At 44.4% G+C, this 12,439-nt stretch overlaps 1 protein-coding gene across 2 annotated transcripts in view; it reads left to right on the top strand.

The window, feature by feature from the left end:
* Positions 1 to 12,439, top strand: part of LOC119958123 (Golgi reassembly-stacking protein 2-like) — a 55,435-nt gene that overhangs the window by 29,361 nt on the left and 13,635 nt on the right. For both annotated transcript variants that reach the window (XM_038786379.1, XM_038786380.1), the window contains one exon: positions 10,283 to 10,372. In XM_038786379.1, the coding sequence (XP_038642307.1) occupies positions 10,283 to 10,372 (90 nt within the window). The remainder of the gene's footprint in view (positions 1 to 10,282; positions 10,373 to 12,439) is intronic.

Genomic DNA, 12,439 nt, shown 5'->3' with positions numbered 1-12,439 from the left:
AATCATGAACTGCTGCTTTCCCCCAAGCCTGAAAAGACAGGTGCGGAATTGTGAAAAAGGGCAACCATTTCTTGTAATCTGCAAAACAGTAATGGCATAGAAGCAACTCAACAATTTGTATTTATATGCATCTTTAATGTAACAGAGCTTCCCAAGATGCTTCACCGGCATAGCAAAACAAAATCTGACCCTGAGCCACATCAGGAGATATTATATCAGGTGACCAAAAGCTTGGTCAAAGAGGTAGATTTTTAGGAACATCTTGAAGGAGGTAAGGGAGGCAGAAGAGGCAGAGAGGTTTCGGGAGGGAATTCGGGGATATTGGGGCTAAGCAACTGAACGCGCAGCTCCAAATGGTAGGGCGAGTTTGGAAATTGTGTATGCTCGGGAGACTAGAATTAGAGGAGTGCAGATATCTGAGGGTTGTAGGGCTAAGGCTCGAGGACATTACTGAGATGGAGAGGACCCAGGCCTCTTGAGGGATTTGAAAAAATTTCAATTGAGCTGCTGCTTAAAACAGGAGCCAGTGTAGGTCAAGAGAGCACAAAGCTGGCGGGTGAACGGGATATTAAGACCGAGGCAACAGCGTTTTGCAGGACCTCAAGTTGATGGATGATGGCCTTGTGAGGTTGGCCAAGAGTATGCCAGAATAGTCGACTCAAAAGGTCACCAAGGCATTGATGAGGATTTCAGTAAAGGAAGAGTGAGGCAAGGCAGAAATTGGGCAATATTATGGAGGTTGAAATAGCTTGGTGATTCATGGAATTGTGATTGTAAGCTCATCTCTGCATTAAAAAATAACACAAGTTTCAACCGGTCTGGTCCAGACTGCTCCTTAGTTGCTAGCAAGAGGGTTGGATGGAGTTGGTGGATAGCTTGGCGTTTGTTCGGGAATGGAAAACAATGGCTGCCACTTTCCCAATATTTAAATGGTTAAAATGTCTGGTCATTCAGTACTGGATGTTGGGTAACCAATCACAATGCGAAGTGATGAAGGCATGGTGACACTGCTGTCTCACACCGCCAATGGCCCGGGTTCGATTCCGGCCTTGGGTCACTGTCTGTGCGGAGTCTGCACGCTCTCCCTTTGCCTGCGTGGGTTTCCTTCGGGTGCTCCGGTTTCCTCCCACAGGCCAAAGATGTGCAGGTTAGGTGAGATTATGGGGGTAGGACGGGGGAGTGCGCCTAGGTACGCTGCTATTTTGGAGGGTCAGTGGCTGAATGGCCTTCTGCACTGTAGGGATTCTATGGATAGTTCAGTGAGTTGGTGGGGTAAAGCTGGGTGTCGTCAAGAAAAGTTTGGAATCCGGTGTCTTTATGATCGCATTTGACCTCCAGGAGAAATAAATAGTTGGATGTGATCAGGTAATACTTGATATTTCCATGTAGACTAATTTAACAAATCCCTGCGTTCAGTGATCCAGTGAAGGCCACTGTGAACTGGAAAAAACGGGAGAAATGGAGCTGGAGGGCCTGCTGGATAAGTGCAATTGTTTGCACCAATATCTTTTATATGGGCTGATTGTACAGTAAAATAATAGATTTTGCACTTAAATAATCTTAGAAGTGTGCGTACCTGTGACCTCATAAATCGTTACCTTCCACTGTAAATATTAAATAACTCGAAGTGAATAAAGCCTGTCTGAATTTTTACAGCATTTGTAATCTATGTAGACCTGGTCACTGGGTGCAGTTAAGCAGCACTTGAACTACCAGTGGTTGGAAGCTGTGTAATCTAAGTGACCAGTTTGCCCTCCTGCCTTGACTGACCCGATGCAAGGGTGTCAATGCTTTATCCTGCATGCAAGGCCCCTTCAAAGGCGGGATGCTCGAATCGCCACCCTTCCCAACATGAGACGTTACCTTCAGGTTGCCATTAACCGCAATCCTACGTGAGCCCTCCACCCCATGACTGCTCAAGCCGTTGTCTTGCCAAACTTTGCACACAAAAAAACTTCAACCTCTTTCATGCCTTTGTGCACCTTCACATGGAATGCAGTGGTTCTCAAGTAGGCTTGCTGCCATCTTCTCAAAGGCAATTACGAATGGAGTATAGGAATGGGAGTCAGCCTTTTAGCCTCAGAGTCTTCTGCCTTTCATTAGAAAATGGCTGATCTATATCTTAACTCCATTTACTCACTTTGGATCTGTAACCATACACCATTACCCAAATCAATCTCTTTTGGTTTTGAAATATTCAGTTGAGCACCAGCTTTTTCAGGAAAGTTCCAATTTCCACGATCCCTTGTGTGAAGGAGTGCCTCGTGGCATTACCCCTGAACAGCCCAGCTCGATTTTCAAGGTTCTGCTCCCTTGTAATGGATTCTCCCACCAGAGAGAATTAGTTGCTCTCTATCAACCCCATCAATTCCTTTAGTAATCTTTAGCACAGCACAAAGATCATCTCTTCCATCTTCTATAATCATGGAAATGTAAATCTAGGGTGGGATTTTCCAGCCCTGTATGCAGCCACGATCGTCCGTTCCTGCCAAAACTCAATGGAAATCTCCTGCGGCGGCGGATCCCTAGTCTATGCAAATTGTCCTAATTTAACCCTTTATTTCCGGTATCATTCTGGTGAATCTGCACTGAATCCCTCTCCAGGACTGATATATCCTCTTGAAGTGCAGTGTCCTGTTTTATAGCTGCTGTTCAAAATGTCTCAACAAGATAGATTCTGTGACTAGTCCCCACGCCGCTCATGTGTTTTTTCACTCCAGATGCAGTCTGCTTTTCTGTCTAGCTCAGTGGCATTAACATCTGATTAGATTGCAAAAGATCTAACAGTAACTTAATTGGAAAATTCTGAGGACCCGTTTGGCCTGGGAAATCTGGGAACATTAGTTGGGAATTGTCTGCTTGCTCGAGAGCAGTGCTTGGAGGAAACGGTAGGCTTTGCAGCACCTAATGTGGAAAAGAGCGGAGTAAACTGGCGCAGGCATCAAAATGGACAACAGAACTCTGGGACCGTGACTGACAGCAATGTGTGCAGTCACCCAGCTGCTAGCCTGCAGCGTCTGGTTCATGGCCAGCTGGCTACCAAGCACTTACAGCAGAAAGGAGCTGGACTGGGACATGCCTTTTTGTTGAAGGGATAATGTTGCTAGCTTTGGGATGGGAGGAAAGGAGAAACCCAGTTCCCAAGAATGGAAGCAGAATAGACTGTGCTAGCATACTTTGCTTTTAAAGTTTGTGTTAATGCAGAAATATTGCAGGAAGAGTAGAAATTATGCCGCAATGCTGTATGAACTCTTTGAACTACTGTACCAGCACTGTCGTCTTCTCCCACTACCTCTTCTCCTGTTGATTACTGGTTGGGGCTTCTCTAACTGTCCTGGCTGCTGACTACTCATCATGTGTTGAGTGACTGCACGTGTGCACACATCGCTGTTGTCACGTCTTTGCTGGAGGTTGCTGCCTCCTCCCCTGGCAGAGGAAGATCGTGTGCTGGACACACTCCCCCAAACGCGGTAGCTGCCTTCGACAGCAAATTGTTTCTCAATTCTAGGTGGCCATCAAATTGAAAGGCGCTAATGTTGCAGCATGGACCACCAGTATGCACTCTTACTTTTCTGTTCTGGTCCCAGGGGTGTAGATCTTGAAACAGAGATCCATTACCTCGCTGCTCTTCCAGTTACATCACTTATACTTTTTGTTTTGAATATTTTAATGTGATGGGCTATTAGTTAATCTGTGCTGTCGTTATTGCAAACTCTAGCAGGGAATTAATGACAGCAGTTCAGGTGTCCAATGATGGCCTGAGGCTGACTCTTGACTTCTATTGCAAATCCTCAGCTGCTCCTAAACCAAAAAATAATCAATGCACATTAGCACTGATTCTTCAATGTAAAGTGCTGTATTTTGTTCAAAAACAGCGAGCAACTATTTATGAATTATGTTGATGGCATGATGAATATATCATGTGGTGTTCAGCCCAACCAGTCTATGCCAGTGTTTGTGCTCACCTTGTGACTCTTCCCATTTTACTTCTGAATCTCCCATCACAACCCACTATTCCCTTCTCCCTCGTTATGCCTGTCCAGCGTCCTCTGAAATACATCTTTATTATTAATCTTCCTCCCTGTGGGAGTGAGATCCACATTCTCCACACTCTCTGGGTGAAGAAGTTTCTCCTGAATTCCCGATTGGATTTCTTGGCGATTATCTGATGTTGATGATCTCTGGCGATTCTCTTCACCACAAGAGAAAACCTTCTCTCTGGATCCTCTCCATCAAAAACCTTTCAGAATTTTAACACCTCTTGTGAGGTCACCCCTCAGCCTTTTCCCTAGGGATCAGAGACCCAGCCTGTCGATTTTTTCCTCATTATGAATGCTGTTAGGATACCGGACCAGGCGCCAACATTTGTTAAGTTACCAGACCAAAACCCCAAAAAATGTTTTTTTTTTTAACTGAGTTTGCCCCAGGAGTGATGATTCTGACCAATAGGTATCTTTATTTTAAACACTGAATTAACATCAAGGAAAATGGCTTTACAATTGTCAGTTAGCAGTTCTTAAACACTAGGGAACACTTAAACTTTATTCTACTTGCTACTAACTGGCAGCACGGTAGCATTGTGGTTAGCACAATTGCTTCACAGCTCCAGGGTCACAGGTTCGATTCCCTGCTTGGTTCACTGTCTGTGCGGAGTCTGCACATCCTCCCCGTGTGTGCGTGGGTTTCCTCCGGGTGCTCCGGTTTCCTCCCGCAGTCCAAAGAGGTGCGGGTTAGGTGGATTGGCCATGCTAAATTGCCCATAGTGTCCAAAATTGCCCGTAGTGTTGGGTGGGGTTACTGGGTTATGGGGATTGGGTGGAGGTGTGGACCTTGGGTAGGGTGCTCTTTCCAAGAGCCGGTGCAGACTCGATGGGCCGAATGGCCTCCTTCCGTACTGTAAATTCTATAAAACTCCAGTTAAGCAACTCAGTACAGTTCAAATGCCACTTGTAAACCTGTTCTGTTAACTTTATTTATTTACTCAGCTGTGTAGAGACATTTTGGGAGAGAGATCCTTTCAAGAGCAGATTCAGTACACTTCTGCTCAACCTAGCAGCATTTGGCAAAACTGCTGTTCAACTTAAAATCCTTCCTCTATCTGGTCAGACTCCAATCCGCTGGCAAACGGTAAAGCTACAGACAGACTTGGCTTCTCCCATTAATTACATAATTTCTATCCCACTAAGATGTCACATGACCTCAGCTGGAGCAAATACAACCCCTCTAATTATCTACTCTCCAGGGAATCTCCAGCAATCATAACAATATCCCCCTCTCTAACCAAATGGTTGGAATTAATTATGACCTCGCCTTTTACGACTCCTTAATTACAGCTTTAGCAGGCATATTGCCTGTCTGTATTTTAAACCAGGGTTTTTTTAAATGACATTACTGCCACAAATATGAAATCTAATTTATATTAATTTCTACATTCCTCACAATGCTCACACATTCCTGGGATCATCCTTGTCTGCATCTTCTCCATCCTTTTGTATAATATGGTGACCAGAGCTTCTTGCAGTATTCAAGGAAATAAAGCCTAGTGCTTGGTTTCCTTTCTTATGGCCTCGCTAACCTGTGGCGCAACTTTGTGGTTGGTGCAGCTGTTCTCCAATCCACTTGTTCCTCCACCTTACCTGGACATGCACCTTCCAAGTAATAAGTGGTCTCCGTGTTCCATCTCCCAAAATGTACATGGTCACATTTATCTGAATTTAACTTGCCAATCACTTACCCATTCTGCAAGTTTAGTCCTCCAGTCAGTATAGATTTCAAAAGGAACAATCTTGCTTGACTAACCTTATTGATTTACGCTTCCAGTTACAGAGTACGCCACTATATAGATTTTCAAAAAGTTCAATAAGTTGCCCCATTATAGACTAATGAATAATGATGTTGTCGCCATTGTCCTTTTAAATTAACACTGTTTCACCTAATTTCCCCCCTCCTCCTTTTAAATTGAAATACTGTCACCTGATTTCCTCACCCCATCCAAACCAACCACCTAGTTATCGGTCAAACTTTTAATTTTCTGTTCTAGGTTGAGAATCATTTAAAAAATATATTTGATCATTGCTGGGTCAAAATCCTGGATCCTTCTATCTATGGCATTGTGGGAGTATCTATCATCACCCTCTCAAACTTGGCACCAAGAATGGCAAATAAATGCCAGCGGTGTTCACATCCTATGAACAATTTATTTTCAAGAAGGCATTTTTAAGAATTAAAATGGTCACTTTGCAGCCTGCTGAGTAATTTTCCTGATGTTGGAGGTTTTGTCTTCCGTGTTCCGGTTGTTCTCTTTGTCACTTGCTGCTCCATACAGCTCTATTCTTTTGCTGATGATTCGACTTTGTGCGCATCAACATCTCCAGGTCATCTGCTTTGCTCAAAATGTTCTGTCCCTTTGCGTTGTAACGGCTGAATCATTTTATCAAACACTTTGATAAAGCAATCAAAATCTTGTTTATTTTCTGATGTGGCGATGCCGACGTTGGACTGGGGTGGGCACAGTAAGAAGTCTTACAATACCAGGTTAATGGCCAACGGGTTTATTTGGAATCACTAGCTTTCGGAGGGTAGCTCCTTCATCACTCACCTGACGAATGAGCTACGCTCCGAAAGCTCGTGATTCCAAATCAACCTGTTGGATTTTAACCTGGTGTTGTGAGACTTGTTTATTTTAATTCCACAAAGTCAACTTCTTATCTCTCTGGTATAATTAACAGCTCTCAACTTTGACTCCTTCGTCCATTTGGCATTCCTCAGCTCTGCCCGATCAGATGTCCCAAATAGTTCCCTGTCGCCCAAAGGTTTGGCTTTCCCTTTGACACTGCTTAACAGCTCTTCATGTTTATAATCTAAATCGTGCATTCACTGTCAACTCTGCCTTGGGCTTTATTTAGAATTGAAATTGCCTACATTAACCTTGTCAGGATCCAATTGTATCCTTCCCTCAACCATGGCGACACTGCATTGTTGACAATGGCAGGCGGGTGCAATTAAAATGTGATGAGTTACCGCAAGCCAATCCATTGTAATTGTGGACCTATGGACCTAGCCAGAATGTATAACTTTAAAACGGGGACTAGATTACATCTCTGCACCTTTTAGATTTTAGAGAAATACAGCACAGAACAGGCCCTTCGGCCCACGATGTTGTGCCAAACTTTTGTCCTAGGTTAATCATAGAATTTTGGACACCTTGGTTCAATTATCCTCTGCATTTTAACTGTGCTCCATCAGGATGCTGTACAGTAAGAAGTCTCACAACACCATGTTAAAGTCCAACAGATTTGTTTGGAATCACGAGCTTTCGGAGTGTAGCTCCTTCTTCAGATGAGTGATGAAGGAGCTGCACTCTGAAAGCTAGTGATTGAAACAAAACTGTTGGACTTTAACCTGGTGTTGTAAGACTTCTTACTGTGCTCACCCCAGTTCAATGCCGGCATCTCCACATCATCAGGATGCTATAAGACAATTTGCTGTTGACTACCCAAATGGAAAATTTCAGTACACCCCAGTTTTCTAATATCTCCCGCTTCTTATTGGGAAAAACAATTGCTTCTCTTGAGTCACTGCATCATTGCCTTGCTCAAATTGATGGGCCTCACGGTAGCATGGTGGTTAGCATCAATGCTTCACAGCTCCAGGGTCCCAGGTTCGATTCCCGTCTGGGTCACTGTCTGTGCGGAGTCTGCACGTCCTCCCCGTGTGTGCGTGAGTTTCCTCCGGGTGCTCCGGTTTCCTCCCACAGTCCAAAGATGTGCGGGTTAGGTGGATTGGCCAGGCTAAATTGCCCGTAGTGTCCTAAAAAGTAAGGTTAAGGGGGGGGTTATTGGGTTACGGGTATAGGGTGGATACGTGGATTTGAGTAGGGTGATCATTGCTCGGCACAACATCGAGGGCCGAAGGGCCTGTTCTGTGCTGTACTGTTCTATGTTCTATGTATCCGAACAGGCTGTGGTGACGAGGGGCTTTTCACGGTAACTTCACTGCAGTGTTAATGTAAGCCTACTTGTGACGATAAAGATGATTATTATTACCTCCTAGTAGTTTCAGAATTGGCGCTAACATAAATTGAAAATGACAGATTTGCTCATCTCCTAATTGTACTTGGTGCATGGCCTCGCGCCTCATTACAACGCAAAAACAAAATGTTCCGAACGCCGCAAATGTGAAATTTTTAAAAAACAGAAAATGCTGTGAATGCGCAGCATCTAGGGAGACACAAATTGTTCAGATTTTAGATCTGAAACCTCTTGTCCGAGGTCACAGAACTGAACGGTTAACTCTGTTTCTGTCTCCAAAGATGCTGCCTGACCTGCTCAGTATTTTGGGCATTTTCTGTTTTATTATTCTCCTGACTCATTATTCAAGTTTCATGTGGTGGAGTAGTCACAGGAGTTGGGCCTTGTCAGCTTCACGGACACTGGGTTGTCAGCTGCTTTTGCTGACTGCATCGGCCATTGCCGCAGTCTGTAGCGACTGGAATGGGAAGTCACTGGGCAATATTTGGAAAGTCACAGCTTTTTTAAAGAAAGAAAGGTGGGTTTTTATTCGTTATACTGGCAAGTTAGGACATAGTTTGCTGTTTTTCTTTGTTGCATTTATTGAAATTTGTTCATCGTTCGATTTGTGTGTCATATTAATATAAACCTTGGGGCATTCGAGTGACTGGGAACAGCCCAGGCTCTGCCCAATCAGTTGCTTCATTTGGGTGTTGGTGCTGTTACACCATCTACAAGCCTTCGAGATGTAAGAACTCTCTCTCTACTGCATTCCTCTGGAAAGTTCTTGGATGATGCAGTGCATTGACAAGTGCATCCATTTCAAAACTGGTTTCACAGAATTCTAGCTATCCATTTGTATGTTTTATGTGGATTTATATGGGCTGGGATCATTTTGAATTGCTCACCTCCTCTCTCTGCTACCACCACTTGTACAGTCGCCTTTGATGTCAGGCTGCTGAGAATATTTGGAAAACTAAATTTACCTGATTTGACTTGTGCCAGAATTCAGTGCCCTTGCCCCGAACTCCATCCCCAATGTGCGGCCTTGTTCTCCTCCTCAATCCTGTGCTAAATCTCAAATCCCACCTCCTATCCGTTATTAAGCATATACTTCCACCTCTGCCATTGACTGCCATCGCATGTACTAGTTCCCTCGCTGTGACCCCTTCTCTTTGCTTCCTGACTTAAACGTCTCCAATGCCCCTGAGCTCCACTCCACACAAACTCCAACTCGTCTGCAGCCACCGTCTGTTCCACAATAAGACTTTCTCACCTAATAACATTCGCTTTTGGTGACCTTCATTGGCTCCTTGCCTAACAATGGGTCAAATTCAGAATCCATTGACTCCATTTGCATATTTTCCAGAGTCTCGTCCGACACTACCTTTGCAGCCTCCAGCTCCAGCTTGTCCCCCATGGCCCTCCTCACTCTCTTGCCGCCTTTGCATTCGTTCTGGTGCTCTTCATTCAGTCCCAAAGCATTCTGCCACCTATTTTCTAACTGGAGTTTTCTCTCCCCAAACCTCTCTACCTTTCTATCTCTCACTTTCGAAACGTCCTGTCTTTCTTGAAACTTCTCGAGCAGCCGTACAAGATCTACGGTGTAACAAGATGCTATAGCAATATAAGCTGTTGATGAAGCTCGCAGAACTGTCTGTGAGGATTTACTGTGTGTGACCTGAGAAAGCGGAATTCACATGCTGAGTTCGAGTGATCGGGGTGTGGCAGTAACTCTGATCCTGTATTTTGCCTAACTTTTCTTCCCGTCTGTCTGTCATTATTATTTATTCAAAACGCGAATCGATAGGTAAAATGGCACAATTGCTGTAGTTTGACTTCCTTTCTTTGCTAGGAAATGGTATGGAAGGCAACGGTTTTAATGTTTTTAAAAAGAAAACTTGTCAAATGCCAAAAGAAGGAATGAAATCCTGAAAAAAGGTACCAGATCTTGTTTCTGGGAAGCTCCGTACTGGGCGTGTGCCGAGTTTCGGAATTTTATGGATTTTGGGTCCCATGCCTAACATCTACTTATCGTACATAAAATAAAGAATAAAACGGTTTTATTCAAATTGCTACCCAGACGCCAGCTTTGAATGTAGCCAATATTCGGGTCCTTCAGGATTTTTGGATGTCAGATAAGGGGCCTGGTACCTGTATACGTTGTGCATCTTGTTTGTACACTGCAGAAGTTAATCTAATAAATGCTTTAATGTTACATCTCTGCTTTTTCGAAGTACTTTTCAGAAAAATTTTCACTCCCTTGTTTTCAGGTTCTGCAGGTGTTCCATTGGTCCCTTCCCCTTTAAGCGAACCCTTCACTGTGTCGTTAGCCAATGCCGCCATCACCACTACTGTGCCAGGTATGCCCAGCCAATGGTGCTTTGAATTGATTTCCCTCTCTCCATGTGAAGAACCTCGTTGGTGTTTAGCAGTTGTGGCATATTCTGTGCATGTCCATTAAGCTGTTTCTCTTTAGTTAAAAGAACTTCCATTTGTGACCTTGTGCTGCTGGTTGACCATGGGAGTCGGTTGTCAGCCTCTTGCTTTTAATGCTTTTGTCCTTCTCACGTGGTGCTTTCTGTTTGAAACCTAAATTGTTAACTGTATCAAAAGCAATTCTCTCCCGTCCCTCAAGTTGCCCTGACTTCTGTCTGTCTTTGCCCTTTCGAGATGCAGGGGGTAGAAAATCGTCTTGGGAGACGAGGGGAATGGTTGACGAGGGAAATGGGGAGTGGTTTTGCCCATTGCCCATTAAAAAAAATTTTTTTTTTATTTCAACCCCATTGCATAGAATTACACAGCAAAATAGAAATCACAATATGGTTCATCTAATGTGATGTTTATCCTCTTCCATGAGCCATCCTAATCCCATGTACCTGCCGTGTTCTCGTGTCCCTTTATTTCTTTCGACCACCTAACTCATCTATTCTGAAGAGTGAATATCGAGCTGTCTCATTAAGTTCTCTGTCCTATCGCCTTCATCAAACCTTCTTCTGTTCTCCTGTTCTGTTGAAAACACCCCCACTACCAAGTTGTGAGGGAGGCCCACATTTTAATTAGCTGATCTCCTGTTTACTGATACTTGTACAATTCTGTGCTTAATATGCTTGAGATTCTCTCTTCATATTCCCTCATTCCCGGCATTTTATTTTTTCCCTTCTCGTTTATTTCCCTGTATGTACTCTGCCTCAATTTTAGCTTTCTGGTATCTTTATTCCTCCCACGATATTCTGGAACTTTAAATAGTCCCCTTTTTGATCTAGAAGATTGTAATTTTTTTCAGCCAAAAAAGTCTATCTACAACTCCGAATGCAAATTTCCCTTTTCACCTCAGCTAGCTCACTGCTCAACGTGTCCAAGATCTTCCCCCATTCATAGAATCTTAGAATTTACAGTGCAGAAGGAGGCCATTCGGCCCATCGGGTCTGCACCGGCCCTTGGAAAGAGCACCCTACCCAAGCCCACATCTCCACCCTATCCCCGTAACCCCAACTCGCCCGTTTTGGACACTAATGACAATTTATCACGGTCAACCCACCTAACCTGCGCATCTTTGGACTGTGGGAGGAAACCGGAGCACCCGGAGGAAACCCACGCACACACTGGGAGGACGTGCAGACTCCACACACACAGTGACTCAAGCCAGGAATCAAACTTGGGACCCTGGAGCTTGAAGTAACTGTGCTGACCACTGTTATACCGTGCTGCCCATCCTTGTTTTTCTATTTGCTCTCTTTCTATTTGGATCCTGACCATATAATGGTCCACAGCTCCCAAGCTGCTAACCCGCAGTATCTCGGTTGCCTGATTTATTGCATGACTAGCTCAATCAACTTCCCTTTGTAGATATACAAACAAATTGTTTGAGGAAGGAGTTCTGTGCTCTGCAGGAATTCCATTCCTGTTTCCTTGTTTACTCCCTTTCTGGCCCAATCCAGATACTGGGTGACCTCTCCTCTCCACCCGTGTCCTCGCAACCCTTCTCTTGTCCATAAAATGCACCTCCTGCTCCCTCAACCCTATTCTGACTAAACTGCTGACCAATTGATTTTCATTCTCCTTCCTTGTCCCCATGTTGGCTCGTATTAAGTTCATTCTCCTGAGCATTACCCCTCGTCGCCAATCTTTTTTAAAAAAAAAAAAACCTTGATCTTTATTGTCACAAGTAGGCTTATATTAACATCGCAATGAAGTTACTGTGAAAAGCCCCTAGTCGCCACATTCCGGCGCCTGTTCGGGTCACAGAGGGAGAATTCAGAAAGTCCAATTCACCTAACAGCACGTCTTTCAGGACTTGTGGGAGGAAACCGGAGCACCCGGAGGAAACCCACGCAGACACGGGGAGAACGTGCAGACTCCGCACAGACAGTGACCCAAGGCGGGAATCGAACCTGGGACCCTGGAGCTGTGAAGCAAAAGTGCTACCC

Source organism: Scyliorhinus canicula, chromosome 28 (genome assembly GCF_902713615.1).
Source record: "Scyliorhinus canicula chromosome 28, sScyCan1.1, whole genome shotgun sequence".
Classification (NCBI taxonomy): domain Eukaryota; kingdom Metazoa; phylum Chordata; class Chondrichthyes; order Carcharhiniformes; family Scyliorhinidae; genus Scyliorhinus; species Scyliorhinus canicula.
This window is presented reverse-complemented; position numbering and strand designations above follow the sequence as displayed.